The sequence below is a fragment of the Mya arenaria genome, chromosome 4, assembly GCF_026914265.1.
Source record: "Mya arenaria isolate MELC-2E11 chromosome 4, ASM2691426v1".
NCBI classification, from domain to species: Eukaryota; Metazoa; Mollusca; class Bivalvia; order Myida; family Myidae; genus Mya; species Mya arenaria.
Genome location: NC_069125.1, coordinates 6,337,210 through 6,359,928, shown reverse-complemented (window position 1 = coordinate 6,359,928; position 22,719 = coordinate 6,337,210). Strand labels below are relative to the sequence as shown.

At 34.2% G+C, this 22,719-nt stretch overlaps 1 protein-coding gene across 1 annotated transcript; it reads right to left on the bottom strand.

Annotated features, from left to right (window-relative positions):
• Positions 1–3,260: 3,260 nt before the first annotated feature.
• On the bottom strand, positions 3,261–6,131 carry LOC128229727 (C-type lectin domain family 17, member A-like). Its single transcript, XM_052941536.1, has 5 exons — positions 5,974–6,131; positions 5,023–5,117; positions 4,727–4,817; positions 4,363–4,440; positions 3,261–3,400 (listed from the first exon to the last, which is right to left on the bottom strand). The coding sequence occupies exons 1-5, from the start codon at positions 6,113–6,115 to the stop codon at positions 3,261–3,263; spliced, it is 546 nt and encodes a 181-aa protein (XP_052797496.1). The 5' UTR covers positions 6,116–6,131.
• Positions 6,132–22,719: the final 16,588 nt, after the last annotated feature.

The following is a 22,719-nucleotide window of genomic DNA, read 5'->3' as shown; positions in this document are numbered from 1 at the left end:
CAACATCCTGACCGCCCGGACTTCACCCCGACTACCGACTCTCTCTACTCTACAGAACAAATGATCAAACATAAATACATAGAATATGAGGCAAATGTGACAGCTAAACAACCCAAAGCACACACGTTTTTGTAATTAACATGACAATTTATGCATTAATGTGCATTTGTACCAAGACGGTTGTCAAAAACTTACGTATTCGTTAACAATCAAATATACCCTACAATAATAACTAAATATTCAGAATGAAGACAAATATCCATTTAATTTATATCATCAAAAATAACGTTAATAAGAATATTGTCACCGTTACAATTGGTCTGTTACTTACATTGCATATGTGAATATGTTATATTTTTTCCGACAACAAACAGACATTGACTTGACTTGACTTGATTTCTTCTTCAACTGTCCTTATATATCATGCGCTAATAACACTCATGCTCTAATAACACTTATCTGCTATTAGGTCTTTGCATAAAAAACTACTGTGTATAAAGAGGCAACATACCTAATTAACGCAACGATCTTCAACCTCGTTTAGCCAAACATTCATCTCTCCAAAATATATATTAGAGCAAACTTTATTCTACCACTGACCTGATCTGTCCGCCCCCTTTACACCAGTATAAGCAGCTTGAAAGACTGACAGAAGTAAGACATTGTATGTGCTGCAAAGCTTCCCTCTCAATTATATCATGAATGTTTTTTATACATTTATAAATTGTCTATATTTTAGCTATTATAACTCCATTTAATCCGTTGATTACGCTTATCTTTTGATTATCTACAAAATGCTTTACTGAAATTTATATTGCTCAAACCAACGTTCATATTACCACATTTATTCGTAAAATGAAAACTTTTTGTTTCTCCGGTAAAAATACTTTTTGTAACGAACCTCGATATATAAAAGGAGCTTTGCTTTAGCTTATATTCATTTTGCTAATTTAACGAACGGTAAATAATTCATCACCGTGCATAAAATTCTATCTAAGCGTGTGTGACGAAAGCTCCTTTGATTATTTGATATTCAGTCAATGAAAAGAACTGACTTCAATACGTAGCCATAATACTTGTTATATTTATTTGTGCTGGTACTTTAACTCTGAAAATACTATTTCAAACACCTCACAAAATATGCTGCTGTTAAAACTTAAGTAAAGCCGACTGCTGCAGTGATGCTCAAATTATCGTAATAAGTTTGCTTGACTAATGAATATTACCTATTTTGAGTTAATTACCATTGATTATACACCAGTATAAAAGAACAATTACTAATTAGTTGTTATCCTCTCTTCGAGGTGATATTAATCCTAGGCCTTAATTGCATTTATTCCATGACATGCAGAAAATGCCAAATAGTAGGTGATTTATGTTTAAAAAATAATAAACAAATTAAGGTCCTTATAATTGTATTTAACTGACATATGCTTTTTTCAACATAATTTTGATGTTTACAGGAGAGAGTCCAAAAGCGTGTATAAAAGAACAAATACTTGTATTAAATTGTTTTCCTCTCGTCATGATTCGTGATATTGAATCATAGGCCCTTATTCAGTTACTTCTGGAGTCTAAGTTTGAGAATAAAAATCAAAACTATATTTTTGATATTTAATATTTCAACATGCTAAAAAATAACATTGATATCTCACTCCATATTCTTCCGAACAAAGCATTTATAGTATGGAATGTCAAGCGCAAACAAGAGCAATACACTAGGTATTTAACCGTATTTCAATTCCACACTTGTTGTAACATCTTGCATCTTAAAACCGCATCGGTAGCTTTCACAAAAGGTTGTTGAATAACAATAGTAATGCATTTATACAATTCTGCTTTAAGTACATAAATTCCTTTGTCCAATTTAATGAAACTTGTAACCTCATTCAAAACACCTTTAAACACATATAGGTTCCAAAAAAATGTATGTCATTCTAACGTTTAAACAAAATAAATGTATTTCCACTCTTTCTGAACTAACGTTGCATCCACATAAATGTGGCATGTAAAGTCGTTAGCTTCCTTTCTCAAAACCGACGTGGAAACAGTTTAAGATTTTTTATTACAAACAAGCTGCATCAGATTAAGGTTCGGTGATGTCAACACTCCAATCTTATTTTGACCTTGATCTTTAGTAAATGATTTTTTTTTACTTTATTGTGAAGCAATATTTGTCTGATTTTATCTAATGTTTGTCTTAATTCAATTTTTAAAAGGGTTCGAGTGCGTGCTTTAAAGGGACTAGCCACCAGATGATACCATTGCAAGGAAAATAGTAAATCTAAAACATTGATATCATTTTGTACAGCGCATTGAATCCTACTTACTGATGTATCACATAGTTTACGACACATGTATCTTTCAATTCTTTTGTATACTTTTTTTCCAATGCGAAATTTAATGGTTTTTCTGGTAATGGTAAATCCCTGTAAATTTTAAAACAGCGTCGGTATATGTTTCTGTACTAATCGCGGGACCTTCTATAAACTGTGAAACCAGAATGTGCCATTTTAAAACAAAATTAACCTAAACACCATTTAGGGCAGTTACCCATACACTCATACCTAGTTCGGACCCTATCTTATATGGTTTCAAGGGTAGGTGTGTACGTCCTAAAGCGGGCTTTCTCTTCCATCGATATAGTTAATTTTCACCTGAGAACGTACGTTAGGAATTGAAGTAGTAACAACTATAACATATGTTTAATGCGTGTATTGAAAACAACGTCATACAGTTGATAACATTGAAAGAGTGTCAAATATATAATTACATGTATATGAAGATCTTCACGTTTATCAATCCCACATAGCCAAAAGACATGATTTAGTATACTTGAAGATATATCGAACCAAATTAAAAGTAAGTCTCCAAGTGGCGCTCTTTGGTGCTGTTTTCTAGAACACAGTTTAATAATAGGATCAAACCCAGTAGCCAATATTTAAACAAGGATTTTTGTGTTAAAAGATAGTGGAAAGAAACGTATCGTCCAATGACGTATACTTAAATGCATTGAATTACGCCACGTCAACACAGTTGAAGAATTTAACTGAATTGTCGTAGACAAATGAAATAACAGCAATCAAAATCAATTCAAAGTATGAATAGGATTACACTAGTAAGATCTGTATGATAAATTGGGATCAAAAGTTAGAAAAGAAAGGTAAATAATTGAAACGTAATCAAAATGGGTATTCCAAGCCTCGTCCGATATTTGATGTCCATGGAGAAGAAATACGACACCTTTATAACGACTTTGTTCACAGATTAATTTCTTTTTCACAAAGTGGATAGGTATCGGAGTACACACAGGGAGCTTCGTGCCAAAAGAAGCTCTCCGATTTGTACAAAAAAGAACACTCTACTTGTCGTCCACCATCAGGCTGATTTGCGCCCCAATCTGGAACAAGATGAGAATATTTTAAGTAACAACATATCCATCTCATTAAAAATAGTATCTGTGTAACATTATGTAATATGTAAACGTAGCTTAACCGAACAAATACCAAAAAGAACACGATCAGATTGATTCAGATTTGATTAAAATTTGTTGTTTCAACCAGTTTCATCGGGGATAACCTTCTCTTGAATATATATATATATATATATATATATATATATATATATTGTGATTTTTTTACATATTGTTCGAGTTAATTTTGTATCTGTTATTATTATTAATAAGTATTGCTTAATTATTAAAAAGTGAATAAAACTTTTACTATGGTCACGGATTTATTCTCATCTGACGTGATTTATAACTGATTTGACATAAAATAAATTTAATATTGAGTTTAAATTACAGCGTTAAATATTTGGTAAATGCTTAAATTTATGTAAAATTTTCTTATAAAAGTCTTAGAATAATCTTCTTATATTTTAATTATTAAATAAACAGATTAAAAAACATATGATAAGCACCAAAAAAACCCCACCGCGTATTCTTTTTGTGGGAAACTGATACTCATCACCAGCAAATCAGGAGGGTGCGTGTAAGTACCCTTTTGGCACCCCTAATATACGTGACACATGTGAAACATATATCGATAGATTTAGCATCTTGAGCTAAAGTTATCTAAAATATTAACGTTTTAGTAGGGATTTTAACACGCATGAATAATTCAATAAAAAACTGTCGAAAACTGCTTCTCAACCAGTATAGGTATTGAGATAGCATTCTTGTTTGTGTCAATATCGGCTTCGATGTCGGTGTGCAAAAACTTATATAATGTTATTTTTTTATTTTTTAGCCAGAGACGATTCATACAAGGGTAGCAGTGCATATAATTATGCCTCTAATATGCCTAGGGTTTTATCACTTTTCGATAAAACCTACTTTATAAAGCAGTTTGTAATAATTACCAGTGAGAGTAAGGACGGAAGCATCATCGAACCAACTCCACCCACCGGAATAAACCAGACTCATCCACCAGTTGTGAGCTGTTTTGTCGTGAAAATACAATTGCAAAAATACCAGTAATGATATAAATTTTGAATTCTTCCATTTGAAAATAAAAATAATTCCATCGATCCCTGGATAACGTTTGAGGGATTTATTATTATTGTAAATATCAGTTCTAATACGAATATAGACCACCTTTAACTTAGCTTTAACGTACGTATCACAAAAGTAAGGGAAATAAAGTATCAAATCTGAATTTCATATATATTTATTACAGTAAATCATGTCAGCAGCATTTAAAACTTTAAATGGTGCACTACTTACGGGTCATTTGACCTGCAAAGCTTTTAAGGAATGCATTTTCTGATGAGTTGTTGATATGCACGAGATGACTGCCGTACTGTCCACAGAAGCTCTAGAAGGAAAAAACCACAAAGAAATACTCCTGTTACATATTGCTCAAACGACTCTCATTTATGTAATTGCTTAATACATAACGACTTAATGTCCAAAAAAATGCGTTTTGATTGTAATGCACAATTTCGATCAGTCGTTCTCAAATACATTAATTGAAATATTGTAAAAAGGGAAACACTTATATAACATTCAATATACTTTACTTTGGCATCTTCAAAAGTTAACAAAGTATTTCCAAACAGATAACAAGAGCCTTGGTTATATAGCCACCCATCTGGACACGTTGGTTCACATTCTCCTACAATATAATCAATTTAAACGTAAAAGACAACGGTGTATTTTTCAGATAACAGGGAACGAAGTTATAAAGGCAAACAGCAGGAAACACGGAGTCACCTACATATTTCAAGTTTTAATATAATGAGAACTGCAGGGACAAGCCTCTAAGTGACTATGTATTACAACCTTTAGAAACTTAAAACCCCCAATGTTCTCCAAGTTCTGCACTTGATCCTGTTACTGCACCCTATTTCAAAATTTTCAGATGTACCCGTTTCACAAAATACTTAAAGATGCCCTCTTACTCAAAAATAAGATTTACCACAATTAAATAATTTTGTTTTAATATTCCAAAAAGGATGAATAAATGTCGAAAACAATGGTTGTTATGAATAATACCGATTTTAATTTAAAAGAAATGCCCAGAAAACTTGGTATTTCTACGTTATGAGACTATAGTAGACCACAGCAAACCTTTTAGCATTCACCAATCATTTAATATGTTTGAGTTTTCTGCTATTAAATACACCTTTACAATCTTGTTATCATTTATGAATATTTTCCATAAATGCATTATTTAGTAAGTAGTTTAGGATTTTCAGTCAAAATTGATGTTTGTTATAAATGTGTATGTATTGATTTTGAATAAGAGTGTAATCTTAATATATCATTATAAAAATGCAAAATTAATCAAGAAAGATCCATTTACTATAAATATAATGTCAACTTATTTTTGCTTATATTCTTCTTACTACTTCAATATAAACAGATATCACAACAAAAACTTAACATATAAATAAAACCACATCGTAACTGTATTATTTACTAGTACTTGACATTAAAGTGTTTCTGATGTATAAATGAATGATGGCTACCTCTCGCTAGAGCGTTTTTCAATAAGTCCAAACTCTTTGACACAGTTGATTCCAGGTCCAGTTGGCAGGTACTCTGAAGAACGGTGTTACCAATGGAAACTTTTACAATAAAGCAAAAGGCAAGAGTCACAACCAACTTCATTTTGTATTTGCGACGCAAAATCAACTCTCATTATGAAAGAGGAAGTCCGCTTTCTCATATTTAACTACTTTAAAACAATAGGTGTTGATCAAGTTGTGAAACGTGAACAATATATGTGGTATGCTTTGTCATGGTAATTGTCAAATTGCATGTGTAACATTCATTAGCTTAAGCAAAACGAAGATTGAGAAATGAGACATGTAAACAAAATACGGCAGCAACAAAGCAATAATTGGCATCTCAAAAACGTGAATAATATAGCACATCGTGATAACATTTTGTTTTTGGTTTTTGAAATTCATTTGTGATTTTGTTGTAAAGATTAAATTTCCACTCGACGAGTCATACCTGCACCATCTAGTTTTGCTATCCAAGAGGACTCATATACTATCGGTGTGACATGTTTTAGACCTAACTAGATAAGAGGCATAGAGCTAAACTTTATTTATGTCTATTTTCATCACAAATAATATGTGTTTGTTAAATTTCATTTTAGGACGCAATGACTAATTAAGACTAATTTTACGCGAATATGTTTTCGACATTCTATTTTGACCGTGTACTATTATAATACATTTTTCAATGAGTGTAAATATGTTCTTTATTAACACAAAGGTACAACTGTTTCGGTTAAGAAAACTAGTAATAAATCGAAACAAACAAGTTCACTATTCAACATGAATTATTTGAATTTCATAACGGAATTATACGGCTTTCAAAAGAAAACATTGATAAATTACACTCTCAGCTATGGAATATACTTATTATCTTAATATTTATTTAATCTGAGTTTTTTTAATTGTTGTGTCTCTCATTGATCGTCTTTTTTGCTTTAATATTTTGGCTTTTAAACAAAACCGTAGTTCTTTTGGTGCTGATCCCGTCCCTGTATAATACTGCATATTATTTTTATAATGTGCAGTTCTTGAATAAAATACATTCTATTTTATATTGGTTCATGTTCAATTGATACATCTTTATATTATCTCACATCTTTTGTTCTGATTTAAGTTGACACATATGTGAGTTCCGAAATAGTCTCAGGGTCTTTACGTTCTTCCCATGTCCTAAGATCACGAAAAATGTCACTGTTAACGTTTGGATACTGTGTCTTAATAACTGGGATGAGGTTTACACCAAAGGGAATGGTTTTAAATAGTTGTTTTGAAGAATAAAATGCAATGAGCGAGTTGGTAAGCCTTGTAAGAACGTGCATTGTTTTCACGAGACACTTTAACACAGACATAACATTCATCTTAGAAAAGCGTCATTGTGAACAAGCAATTGCTCTCCATTTGATGCACAGTGTCTCAAATAAAATATATCGTTGATACATACAGAATCGAGGACATTTTTCAGCCAAAACTATAAACCAGGAAACCTGGACGCACCTGACATTGCTGCCTTTGAAGATATACGGTAAAAAGAAACAATAGGGCCCTGAAGGCCCTGTATCGCTCACCTGATCCAATGCAATTACCTTGCTGTAATAAGTTCATTCTGGCCAGGTTTCATATAGATAAAGTAGAAAATATGGCCCCAACAGTGTTTTAACAATGTTTTCTATGATTTGACTCCGTGACCTAGTTTTTGAACTCAGGTTACCCAGTTTCAAACTTGACATAGACTTCATAAACACAAACATTCTGACCTAGTGGCCTGGTTTTTGACATCTGATTACCCAGTTTCAAAATCTCTACCTCAAGATCATCAAGCATAACATTCTGATCAAGTTCCATAAACTTATGGTCATAAATGTGGCCTCTAGAGTGTTAACAAGCTTTTTATATTATTTGATATGGTGACCTAGTTTTAGACCGCACATGACCTAGATTCGACCTTGGCCTAGAACTAATCAATATAAACATTCTGACTAAAGTTCATGAAGATACAGTCATAAATGTGACCTCTAGAGTGTTAACAATCTGTACCTATGATTTGACCTAATGACCTTGTTTTTGACCACACATGACCCGGATTCAAACTTGACTTAGAAATCATTAAAATAAAAAGTCTGACCAACTTTGATGAAAATACAGTTATAAAAGTGACCTCTAGAGTGTTAACAGGCTTTTTCTTAAATTTGACCTGGTGACCAAGTTTTTGACCGCAAATGATCAAGATTCAAATTTGCCCTGGAGCTTATCAATATAAACATTCTGATTAAGATTCCTGAAGATACAGTCAAAAATGTGACCTCTATAGTGTTAACAAGCTTTTCCTTTAATTTGACCTGGTGACCTAATTCTTAACCCCAGATGAACCAATATCGAGCTCGTCCAAGATTTTATTGAGGGTAACATTCTGACTAAGTTTCATAAAGATTGTGTCCAAATTGTGACCTCTAGAGTGTTAACAGTCAAATTGCTGAAGACGGACGACGACGGACGACTACGACGGACGACGGACACAGGGCGATCACAATAGCTCACCTTGTGCACTTCGTGCTCAGGTGAGCAAAAATAAAGAAAGTATTACTTCGAAAAACTGTATCCGTCTTAAAGACGAAATATATTGATGTAAAACTGTAATATATTTTTATTTAATGATAATTGATTCATATAAAAATCCACTTCTAAGACTCAAGCTGAAGTACATCCATTTGTTCGTCTCGCCTCAGTTTAATTTTAGACTGCACAATAGTGCAATTATTCCGTACGTTTATATTTGTTATAACGAGACCTATAAAAACGTTTCAATATACACGCAAAGTCATGAATGGCCAATCCACATCGGCGGTTTAACTTGTGTTGCTGGTCCTATCCTCGTAGTTTCAAAAACAATATATAGCTCTGGTCTTTATACTTGACATTTATACGAAAACTAAAGATACAAGCTAAGTAGCAAAACGTTTAAACATAAACCCGGTTTAATTGCACTGGGTAAACGCCAAAGACATAGAACATAAAACAAACAAGAAACATGGAAGAACAACACAAAACTTAGAATTCATTATAAAGTTAATATAAATATGCCGACGCACACTTCCCCACTTTTGTCTTTAGAGCGGGTCACAGGCAGCGACGAGGGCTGCAGAAGGATTGATAAAAATCGTTATAGTTCTATAATTATTTAGGTAAAACTAGGATTCTGTCTTAAACGTAGCGATTGTGATAAATATTGAAATAGGCAAACACATTCTGTCCGAAAACACTAAAATTTGATAACCGAACTTGGCCGAAGCTCAGTGTTACAAACACTTTCAACTCGAATCATAACGATTGATCATAAGATTTGAAATGGTCTACCCATGCGTAATCATCACTCAGAAAGGGCATTGCTACTGGGATATAGTCTAACCGCAATGTCTCAGCTTCAAACATAGTTACGTGAAGATATAATAATACATTCGTTTTTCATTTAAAAATAATATATGGCAATACAGTTCTTGGATCGCCACTAGCACCGACAGAAGCAGTACTCCAAACGCTCATGAAACCGAATAAAGCAAAAGAAACAACTGTTCGGACGACACTTGGAGCGACAAAAGTGAAATAATCAACAATTTACTCCACTTCGACCGCTTCTGGCACAGACTGAAGCGGTAGTAGCAGAACTTCGAACGCCCCAAGCACCGACTAAAGTCACGGAAGCAACCCTTTCTGTCGCCATTAACACACAGACTGAAGCGGTAGTAGCAAAACTTCGAACTCCCCAAGCACGGACCAAAGTGATAGTAGCAACCCTTTATGACGCCATTAGAACCGAATGAAGCGATAATAGCAATACCTCGAACGGCCTAAGCACCGACTTAATAATAGTAGAATCACTTTGCACGCCGATGGTACCGACTGAAGCGATAGTAACAATACTTCAAATGGCCTAAGCACCGACTATAGAATAGCAGCAACACTTTGAACGCCGATGGTACCGATTGGAGCGATAGGAGCAACATTTCAAACGCCCCTCAGACATGGGAGCAATGTTTTAAAAACCCATGGTACTGATTGAGACGATAGGATCGACACTTCGGATGCCCCTTTCACTGACTAAAGCGATTTGAGCATCACTTCTGAAACCTATTTTACCTACTGAAGCGATAGAAGCACCACTTCCCACGTCACGAGCACATACAGAAACGATAGAACCAGCACTTCTATGATTCCCTAGTCACTTACTGAAACGATAAGAGCAACTCTTCCAAAGCCCCAGTTATGACTTCAGGCGATAGGAGTGACACTTTTAAATCCCCTAGCACTGATTAAAGCGATAGGAGCGACACTTCTAACGCCCCCATTATTTATTGAGGCGATAGGAGCGAAACGCCTAAACCCATATCACTGACTGAGGCGATAGGAGCCCAACTTCTAACGCCCCTATCACTGATTGAGGTTATAGAAGCGAAACTCCTAAGCCCATAGCACTGACTGAGGCGATAGAAGCGACACTTCTAAAGCTCCTAGCACTGATTGAGGCGGTATTAGCAAAACTCCCTAACCCCTAGCAATGAATGAGGCGATAAAAGCGACACTTTTTTAGCTCCTAGTACTGACTAAGGCGATATATGCAAGACTTCTAACGCCCCTAGCACTGACTAAATAGATAGGAGCACCACAATCACCATAACGCCACTAGGACAAACTCAAGATGAACTCTTTTTCCTAGAATCTGAAAGTGATATTAAATTATTCAAAAACTCTCATAAATCAAGTTTTTTTCGTATTCAGAATACTGATTTTTTTCTCCAATTTATCTTACGACTAAACATAAAATGGATAAGTGTTCATGATGTCACCATTAATAGACAATTACACTCCCAAAATGGCCCACTTGACTTTCAACGAGAACGAAAGACATTCTTGGACCTGTAGCTTCCGACTTCCATTCTTTATTTAAATGAAGTGGCTACTGAGTTTTTTTCTGTTGTTGTTTTACATCAGTATTGAATAAAAAGGGTTCCTATGTTATGTAAGTGTGCATGTACCGGCATTCAAATACCGGTGGAAAAGAATAGCGTTGAAAAGCAATGTGCCATGTCCGCCTGTGGTAATAATGCGGTATTCCAAACATGTTTTGCTAGTCTTTATATTGACTTAAATATACTCCCTAAAGGGTCTCTTGTAAATGCATGTTTTGGACTTCGGCAATTTATCCTTGAACAAATTAAATGAAAGCTTGTTCCTGCTGAATCCATCACAGATCGTTTTCAATGCACTATATATAAACGATTGCCTAAAACACTCATTCCCTTTTACGAATTAGAAGTTTACAAGTTATAACAAAATAACAGAAGTAAGTCTCGATGATATAATGGTATGTGTGGCCTTCTGTTTAGGGGTCAGCAGGGGACTTGTCAAAAACCAGAGTACAACTTCCCAAACAAGACAATTTATGAACGCTTTGCTATAATATCGGGTTTAATATTTCATTCCCAAACGACATTTGTATACGAAACATTAGCAAAAACGTTCGTATTTATCTATGCACGATGCGATATTGTCACTTTTGTTTCCGTATGTGCTTTTTGTGGGTCAAACATAAATAAGAAATGTTCACATGTTAATGAGTCACAAGTTATGGAAACAACGTACTGGTGACCTGGTATGTTTTGTAAAGTCCAATAAAACAAATATTTCAAATTGTTTTAAGTTGTTGAAAAAGATGTTTGTTGAGATACTGGTTGAAACATTATGTTTATCTAACTTGCTTCGTCACCTAACCGTCTCCTTAATGATCCTGTCATTGTTTTCGATGTCTGTGCTCGTAAACAAGGACACTATATACATATAAACAAAAATAAAATGTATGGCACAGTTTTAATTGCAAAACTTATTGCTTTTAAGTAGTTAACTTCCTTTTTTCTTAATAACGAAATACTTTATTTAAGGCCAAAGCTATATATTGGTGACATTTTTTGAAATAAAAAACGATCAAAATTTATTTAATTCTCATTAAGCATCTTACATTAAATGTGTATATTTTCCATAGACATAACACAGTTTTTGTTTATTCCATAGAAAGACAATGTTAAATGGTCAATGCATAACTTAATTAACAAAGTATTGATAAACCAATTTAAAATGCCTGTTTTTTTAAAGAATACTACAATACAAAATGTAACATATACAATACGGCTCATGAAAACAAATGGTCATGCTCTGAAGTGGATTTTTGCACATATTATACACTGTACTAGTTGCAAAAGCCGCTGACCTCCGGTAAAAACACACTGTCGAATGTGTATGACTAATGGTAGTTGATTATGAACTGTGTCCTTGTATAGGGAAAACGCTGCGTCAGTACTGGAGGCCGCTGCCTTACACAGTATGATTTCCAGTCAGTAACTTCACTTTGAAATGGGTTCTTGTATATTGAAAATATTGCGTCATAAGCGTGTCCCGCTGTTACACTCAGTATGAGTAAATTAACGCCACTTTGAAATATGTCCTTGTATATGTTATACATTGGGTCAGCCGCTACTACACTCAGTATGACTTACAGTAAAGAAACCAATATGGACTGTGTTCTTAAAAATTGAAAACATACAGTCAGTAGCGGAGGCCGATACTACAAACAGTATGAGTTCAAGTAAAAAACTTCGATTTGAATTGTATTCTTGTAAATGGAATACCCTGTGTCAGTAGCGGAGGCAGCTGCCACGATCACAGAAATTTTTGGTAATTACTGCATGGACATTTTGTATTCTGTGTTCATTTATATGAAATACACTTCGTCAGTAGCGTAAGCCGATGCCAGAGTCAGAATGACGGCCGGTAAATTACAACGCTGAGGACTGTGTTCTTGTATATGAAATACACTGCGTCAGTAGCGGAAGCCGCTGTCAGAGCCAAAATAAAAAAGTGAGATTTGATTATTCATTTTGATGTTTCGAGAAACTAGGGGCAAGGCATCCGCAAAAATGAATTGCTTATTATCGGGATGTACAGCTAACCTATCTCGGGTGCTAACAAATGACGCATTGAAGATATGTTTCACGCGCGATTTCCAAATAAACGCCAATTATATATTGTCATTTTCTCAATTTTAGCAAGTAAAAGAAAAAGTGTTGAACATGGGTATAAGATCAAAAAATATTTCACTCGTGATCGCTTAGTTGAAGATGTCCACTCAGATACTTTATGAAAACAGCTCTAGGAAATTAATAAAGCGTTGTGCAGGAAGTTGATTCATACATAGGAAAGCAGTCCATTTTTGAAAATGTGTTGAAAATTGAAACCGCTTAAGCATTTTTTACCGGACATCGACGTCTTACAATTCTCATAATGTCAATGAAAGTTTTAGAAGACTTCTCTCTTTATATCTCGATGCATTTGTAATTGAGCTGGATCTGTCACATTTCGTCCGAAACACTTAATTTTGATCACTAAACTTGGCCGAAGCTCAGTGTTATCAACACTATCAACTCAAATCATTACGATTGATCATACAATTTAGATTGGAAATGGTCTACCCATGCGTACACATTGCTAGTAAAAATGAACAAATTATAAAGTCTTTAAAACGTATTGACCATTTGTCTGGAAACCATCATAGTAAAAATATAATACAAGGATAAGGATATTATTTTCAGAGATCATTTTACCTTTATGATATTGAAATTGCATACGAAAATCCATATCAAAATCATTATTCTCATTTTGGTATTAGTGTTTAAGCGTATTACCATAGGATGATTTGGTCCAAGCATGTGAAGACCGATTAAGATATGTCATTTTCTATGTTTATATACGTTAAACACTTATATCTCCGCCATTTCGATCACCAAATAGTTTTTGTTGAATTAAATTAAAGGTTTCATAGAAAATGACTGCAGTGTTTCATTGATTCAGGTTTTTTTATAAAGTGGGATATTCATCGGTTTGTGTATGAGAATTTACGGTGGCTATGCATATCAACAACTGCAGTGATAGCAGCAACACTTTTAACATCGCTAGCACTGACTGACCCGATGGTAGCAACAATTATACACCCCCAACATTTCTAACGTCATTAGCACCAAATGAAGCGATAGAAGCAACACTTGGATCGCCCCTAGCACCGACAGAAGCGATAGAAGTAGTACTACAAACGCTCATGAAACCGACTGAAGCAAAAGAGGCAACTGTTTGGACGACCGTTACACCGACTGAAGCTATATGACCAACATTTTACTCAACTTCGACCGCCTCTAGCACAGACTGAAGCGATAGTAGCAAAACTTCGAACGCCCAAAGCACCGACTAAAGTGATAATAACAACCCTTTCTAACACCATTTGAAACGACTTAAGCGATAGTAGCAATACTTAGCCTTAGCACCGACTTAAGAATAGTAGCATCACTTTGAACGCCGATAGTACCGATTGGAGCGATAGGAGCAACATTTCAAACGCCCCTAGCACTACCTCAGACATGGGAGCAATGTTTTTAAAACACATGGCACTGATTGAAGCGATAGGATCGACACTTTCACTGACTGAAGCGATTTGAGTATCACTTCTGAAACCTATTTTACCTACTGAAGCGATAGAAGCACCACTTCTCGCGCCACAAGCACATACAGAAACGATAGAAGCAGCACTTTTATGGTTCCCTAGCACTGACTGAAACGATAAGAGCAACGCTTTCAAAGCCCCTATTATGAATTCAGGCAAAACGAGTGACACTTTTAAATCCCCTAGAACTGATTAAGGTGATAGGAGCGACCCTTCTAACGCCTCTATCACTTATTGAGGCTATAGGAGCGAAACTCCTCAACCCATATCACTGACTGAGGCGATAGGAGCGCAACTTCTAACGCCCCTATCACTGATTGAGGTGATAGGAGCGAAACTCCTAAGCCAATAGCACTGACTGAGGCGATAAAAGCGACACTTCTTAAGCTTCTAGTAGTGATTAAGGCGATATATGCAAGACTTCTAACGCCCCTATCACTGACTTAATAGATTGGAGCACCACAATCACCAGAACGCCACTAGGACAAACTCAAGATGAACTCATTTTCCTAGAATCTGTAAGTGATATTAAATTATTCAAAAACTCTCATGAATCAAGTTTTTTGTATTCAGAATACTGATTTTTTCCAATTTATCTCTATTTTACGACTATACATAAAATGTAAAAGTGTTCATGATGTCACCATTAATAGACAATTACACCCCCAAAATAGTATGTTTTGTATCCACTTGACACTCAACGAGAAGAAAGACATTCTTGGACCTGTAACTTCCGACTTCCATTCATTATTTAAATGAAGTGGCTACTGAGCTTTTTTTCTGTTGTTTTTTAGCTCAACTGAGCACAAAGTGCTCAAGGTGAGATATTTTGATCGCACTGTGTCCGTCGTCCGTCGTCGTCCGTCGTCAACAATTTGACTTTTAACACTCTAAAGGTCACAGTTTGGAAAAATCGTAATGAAACTTAGTCAGAATGTTAACCTCAATAAAATATTGGACGAGTTCGATATTGGGTCATCTGGGGTTAAAAACTAGGTCACCAGGTCAAATTCAAGGAATAGCTTGTTAACACTATAGAGGTCACATTTATGACCGTATCTTCAGGAAACTTGGTCAGAATCTTAAAAATTATAAATTTCTAGGTCAAGTTCAAATCAGGGTCATGTGCGGTCAAAAACTTGGTCACCAGGTCAAATTGAAGAAAAAGCTTGTTAAAACTCTATATGTCTCATTTATTACTGTATCTTCATGAGCATTGGTCAGAAAATTTATATATTAATATTCTTTAAGTCAAGTTTGAATCTGGGTCATGTGCGGTCTAAAACAAGGTCACCAGGTCAAATCATAGGAAAAGCTTGTTAGCACTCTAGAGGTCACATTTATGACTGTATATTCATGATACTTGGTTAAAATGTATGTATTGATTATCTCTAGGCATAGTTCAAATCTGGTTCATGTGCGGTCAGAAACTAGGTCACCTGGTCAAATTTAAGGAAAAGCTTGTTAACACTCTAGAGATCACATTTATAAAAGTTTCTTCATGCAAGTTGGTCAAAATGTTTTTATAAATTATCTCTACGTCAAGTTTAAATCTGGGTCATGTGCGGTCAAAAACTAGATCATGAGATCAATTCATAGGAAAAGATTTTAGCTCTCTAGAGGTTACATTTATGACTGTATGTTCATAAATCTTTTTCTGAATGTATGTATTGATTACATCTCAATTAAGTTCGAATCTGGGTTATGTGCGGTGAAAAACTAGGTCACTAGGTCAAATTTAAGGAAAAGCTTGTTAACACTCTAGAGATCACTTTTAAAACTGTATCTTCATGAACGTTTATCAAAATGTTTATATAAATAATCTCTACCTCAAGTTTAAATCTGGGTCATATGCGGTCAATATGTCAAATCATAGAAAAAGCTTGTTAACATTCTAGAGGTCACATTTATTACTGTATCTTCATGAAACTTGAGAATGTTTATATTGATTAGCTTCAGAAAAAGTTCGAATCTGAGTCATGTGCAGTCAAAAACTAGGTCACCAGATCAATTTTAAGGAATAGCTTTTTAATATTCTAGAGGTCACATTTATAACTGTATCTTCATCAGAAATGGTCAGAATGTTTATATTAATAATCTCTAAGTCAAGTTCGAATCTGGGTCATGTGTTGGTAAAAACTAGGTCATTAAGTCATATCTTAGGAAAAGCTTGTTAGGACACTAAAGGTCACATTTATGACTATATGTTCATGAATCTTAGTCAGAATGTTTATAATGATTAGCTCTAGGCCAAGTTCGAATCTGGGTCATGTGCGGTCAAAAACTAGGTCACCAGGTCAAATAATAGGAAAAGCATGTTGACAATCTAGAGGCCACATTTATGACCATATGTTCATGTTACTTGATCAGAATGTTTTTCTTGATGATCTTTATTGGATCAGTTGAGCGATACAGGGCCTTCAGGGCCCTCTTGTTTTACATCAGTATTTAATAAAAAAGGGTTCCTATGTTATGTTAAGTGTGCATGTATCGGCATTTAGATACCGGTGGAAAAACAATAGCGTTAAAAAGCAATGTGCCTTGTCCACCTGTTGTAATAATGCGATAATCCAAACATATTTTGCTAGTCTTTATATTGACTTAATTATACTTCCTGGAAGTTTGTTCCTGCTGAATCCATCATAGATCTCTTTCAATGTACAATATATAAACGATTGCCTAAAACACTCATTCCCTTTACGAATTAGAAGTTTACAAGTTAAAACAAAATAACAGAAGTAAGTCTCGATGATATAATGGTATTTGGGAGTGTGGACTTCTGTTTTGGGGTCAGCAGTAGTACCAGGGGAATTGTCAAAAACCAAAGTACAACTTCCCAAACAAGACAACTTATGAAAGCCTTGCTATATTATCGGGTTTAATATTTCATTGACAAACGACGTTTGTATACGAAACATTAGCAAAAACAACAGACAAGAGTCAAGCGGTAAGCTTTTCATACTTCTTGTATGATGATAAATGACACGATTACCGCATATTTTGTACTTAAATCTTGAATCAATTAAAATTCCAATAAACGACAATTTATGATAGCTATAGAAGTCATTTACTAAAAACAACCTTATGGAAAACAATAGTCTTTTACTATAACAACTTTATGAAAAGTCAATTATTAAGAAATATAATGACTGTGTAGGATAACAATAGTCAATAATTATAATGACTGTATGGGAAATAATTTGGTATCAACTACAACGAGAAAAAAACAACAACAGAACTTAAAATATGACATGATTTGAGGGTTTGTCAACTATAAACACATGCCTCAATATTAAGACAGGCAGAACATACAACAGGACGATACATGAGAATATCAAAAACATGACTTTTTCTTAGGTGATTATTTTCAATAATCAACTACCTCAGTCGTCACTCTGGTTCTTGTAACAGTCAGCCGTTTGACAGCACATGCAAACGTTTTGCTTATTAGTCCACATATTGCATTATGTCTGCATCTTTGTCATAATAAATCCCATTTTGTGTTAGCCAAAGTTTAAATCGTATTCAATTTAAACGGCGTATTTAATAAAACAGCTGGAATATTGAAGGGATCGCATATTGTACAAATTGCGCGCACCATATAGGGCCTTTTACTGTCAGGCTAATGAAAAATGTAAGGCTATTAGTCTGATGTACTGTACAGTACTAAGCAAAAGTAATTTGAGTTTGACTTCGAAATGAATGACAGTAAGTTTCTGTTGAATGTATAGCATTATATCAACAAGAAAATACACTCATTATTACGCGACGTGAATATTTGTATGTTACTCGGTTTAAAGAAATTTACTTCTTCTGACCTTGCCGAAGATGTCCGGTCTTAACAATTGTACAAGAAGTAGAACGATGCAAAAACGTGGCAAAAGTTCTTAAGTATAAAGTGCCAATATATGGCTGTAAATGTTTGTAATATTGTTGATTATTGACGAAGATAACCTAAACAGCGTGATGTGTGTAAATGTACAGTTTCTCTCCCTTGGCAACACATAGCAGAACAGAAATAAAGTTCACTGATTGCTCGTCAATACGTTGCCTATTACTAGGATATTTACTTTATACTTATTTATGTTCCATTTTCCTCTCTCATTATTTTATGATCATAATGTGCATAGCTTGATATTTCAACTCAAGCATATTGTGCAATCCAGTTGCTTCGTGAGCGATGCTCTATGTGCTTCAGCTATTTGTAAACACATCACATGCTATAAAACTTGTGTGTTAATATTTGAACCTTTGTTTTTGCACTATATTATTAACAATGTTAAAATGCAACTTGGAACACTTTCAGATACTATCAATAACAACATACTTCGCTAAGGCCAACCTTTTTTTACCGCCGTTTTCTCTTTTTCATACTAGAAATACCAGATGTTTTTGTTTGTTCTCTGCACTTTTTCCTTCTTATAAATACAATTGCCTTTTCACTCATCTAATGTGAAAAATCTGTAACATAATTTCGTATTTGTAATGAGCCTAGTCAAGTTCAATCCACACATTTATGTCATGTAATTGCTATCTTGTTTGTATAACATGTCAAAGATACATTTACATTTTACTGACCGTTCCAAGGCGGAACCTAACAATCCTTGATAAATATACCTAGTTTTTCATATATATATGCACTGTGCTGTTTGTGGAATTTTGTGCTGTTATTCCATGTTTCTTGTATGTGATTTTTAGTTTTTGTGTTCTATGTCTTTGGCGTTTACCCTGTGCCATTGAACGGGGTTTATGTTTAAACTATTGGCTACTGAGCTTGTTTCTTTATATTTTCACATAAGTATTGTTCTCACTTCGGAAAACATTTATTGATGTATTTCACGTTTTCCTATAACTCTTCCAGATGGTTATTCACCATAAAAAGTCCATCGTATAGGTCTTATCGTATACGTATTGTCGCATTCTAATTTATTTATCTTCCTGTAAATAATTCTTTCTTTCTCCTTTAATTTATTGTGGTTTTCATAATCGTCATCTGTTTAAAAATATTACTTTTGAAAAAAACTCCTTGGCATTGTGTTCCCAAACACATTGTTTACATATTGTATATTTACTACTTATTTTACTACTGCTGTTGCTGCTGCTGACTACTACTACTACTACTACTACTACTACTACTACTACTACTACTACTACTACTACTACTACTACTACTACTACTACTTCTACTACTTCTGCTGCTGCTGCTGCTACTTCTACTACTAAGACTCATTTAAATTAATTATGTTTTCCCCTTGATTAAAACTCCGGAGGATTTCTGGAGAATGTACTGAAAAAAATATAGATAAGGGGGAACCTTTCTGTTCAAACAAAAGTTTCTTTAAAAAGTTTCCAAGTCTGAATAAAAGTTTTCATCAGTGCTAAAATATTTCCAAAATAAAATATTTTCATAAATTTTAATTTTATGTTGAAGATCACATTTTTTATTGTAAATGCCAAATTCCGTAGTAACGGTACACCGTAGAAACGAAATATACGCTTCGTATATTAAACCTGAACACGTTTAGTAGACACAAGTGAAAATATTAAGAAATATAAATTATGGTTCAGTTCACCTTTAATCTGAATGTATTGTTGGATTTAAATAGTGTTCATATAGTTATTTTATTTAATTGTGTTGACATTCAAAAGTATAAGGAGTAGGTAAGATGTTTTGTCATCTTTTGTTGCGAGTACAGGAACAAGGCCCACTGTATAGTTATTATCTGTAAGTCATACTGATTTTAGCAATGGTCTCAGTTACTAGTGCAATGTTGCACATGTACTCGATCGAATCACACTTTGTGGCTATTCACTGTAAATCAGCCTGATTGTAGAAAGGGCATCCGCTACTAATGCAGTTTGATATACGACCAAGACCACATTATATTAGAAAACCGTTTTCGGAGGTGAAAGGGGGGCGTCGACATGATTGTCAGTTGCTTACAATGTACAGTCTAATCAAACCGAAACTTCTCTTTTTATATTATGTATGTGTGTTTCCGCCTAGTGTACAATGCAATATTAATCACCAAAAAATCTGTAATGTGTTTACCATTTTCGATGTTTGTTGCACAATGAAAACAGGAAGTTACCTAAAATATAGTTTCCTCTTTGGAAACAAAAATAGAGGTAAAGGTTGTAAGATATGAATAATGCGAAAGGTTTGCCTTATTATCATAAAATGTCCTTATTTACGAACGAAAGAAGAAGATACCGAAAGCAATAACAACATCTTCAAATTACATGTTTATGTCATTATGCAAAATCGTGCTATCATTATACTTTCCTACAATGAAAATACAAGTAGCATAACATTACGTAAATCGAGACCGAACAGGTCATCTTCAGTCGGTTAGTTTTTAAAAAGGTGCAAAAGGCTGCTACTTTCTGGTTTGCAAATTACAATATACATGTGTGGAGTGTTTGCGGACAAATTGCCTCGCATACCTTTCATATTTAATTGATATTTATATGAAAAACTACAGAAACAAGTTCAGTAGTCAAAAGTTTAAACTTAAACCCCGTTTATTGGCACAGGGTAAACCCCAAAGACATAGAACACAAAATCAAATAATCACAAACCAAAAGCATGGAACAACAGCAAAAAACTACACAAACAAAACCGTACATAAATTTTATTTACTATATAAAAAACTAGGGGTGTTTGTCAATGAACAATGAACCAGAGAATTATGTGTTAATACTAATCTTATGCTACTGACTTTAAAGGGACTGTACACCAGATTGGCACCAAAAACAGTTGTTTTTTTGTTACGAATATCAGGACAATTATTTAGTAAAATGTTTTCTTGACATCATAGTTGTAAAAGAAATACCAAAATGTAAACAAAAATCGAGCCGGAGACCGTGTTCGAACCGGTGTCGCCAAAATTGCAGTCAAGTGTTATATCTACTGTGCTACGAAGGCTCTCTGCAAACGGTGGGAATATTTAAGCTATATACCTAACTTGGTAATATCACGTGATACCATCGACTAGCCATTCACGCATACGGAATGAATTATACTAGGTAGACATACCTAGTAATCCTTTTTTTATGGAAAAATACGAAAATAAACTGCGAAAAATATATTAATTGTAAAATATGTGGTACTTCAGTTAGTAAGTATCAATGCATTGTACACATCGATACCAAGTTTATGTCAGTTTTCGACAAATTCATTTTTTCGCTAATTCATCATACGGAATACAGCCCCTTTAATTAGAAACAGCTAAAACCCAAATCATTTAAATAAACATTTCAACAAAAGCTTTCGTACAATCAATGATCGAAATATAATACCAAAGACCGGACAACCGTTTAGCGTACCGTCAACGTATTATTACATTCATATTTAAAGTACGCTTTCCTTGCGGGCATGTTTCTAAATTTCATAAATAAATAAAGCAGAAACCAAGGTAATTTTATCTAATTAATTTCGATCTCACAGATAATGTATGCGGCAGGTGTACGGCAGTGTTAAACAAGAAAGCGCCTTTATAAACTTCAAATTTGTTTCCTGAGGTACCGAATATGAAAATGTCCTTATACGTCAAACACAGAAGAAAAAAAACAAAATAACATGAAAATGAAATTTGTTTTCGCTATAATAAGACTAAACAAGCAAAAATATTAATGTCCTTATACGTCAGACATTTTAAATGATTATTTTAACAATACAAAAACAATCGTAATGAACATAATGTACGGTACGGTATAAAGTAAACCTGGTTTTAGTAATGTCATATTACTGTCAGTTGGAAAACCGTCTTACATAGAGAGCCAAGATATAACTAATTAGGTTTTTAAAATATAATAATATTATAATGATCTAATGCAGAGAACGTAGTTGAAAAAACATACAAAGATATACATCTACATAAAAGACATATTGGTTGTTAAATGCGTTTTGTTAAGGATTATGCCGTAGCAATGTGGGTCAAACCAACTAATATATATAAGTTTCATATCGTTTTTAATGTATTGCCGTTCATTCTTTAAACTATTATGCATTTATTTTTATGTGCTGTCCACGTGCCACAGAATGTTCTGGAAAGGCATTCTGTACAATAACAGGAGGTTTTTCTTTACAGTATCACCTTTTGGCAGTTTCAAAAAGACTCCGAAAGCATGCAGTTTCATAGTCGTCTGTAGCTGCATTGTCTTTATTA

Bases quoted from the DNA above. Each gene is read 5' to 3' on its own strand.
- LOC128229727 (XM_052941536.1), bottom strand. From the start codon at position 6,115: ATGAAGTTGGTTGTGACTCTTGCCTTTTGCTTTATTGTAAAAGTTTCC. The intron at 4,441-4,726 runs GTAAGTAGTGCA...ACGACAAAACAG, and splicing joins CTTTGCAGGTCAAATGACCC to CTCACAACTGGTGGATGAGT. The intron at 3,401-4,362 runs GTAATTATTACA...ATCTTGTTCCAG, and splicing joins TTCCGTCCTTACTCTCACTG to ATTGGGGCGCAAATCAGCCT.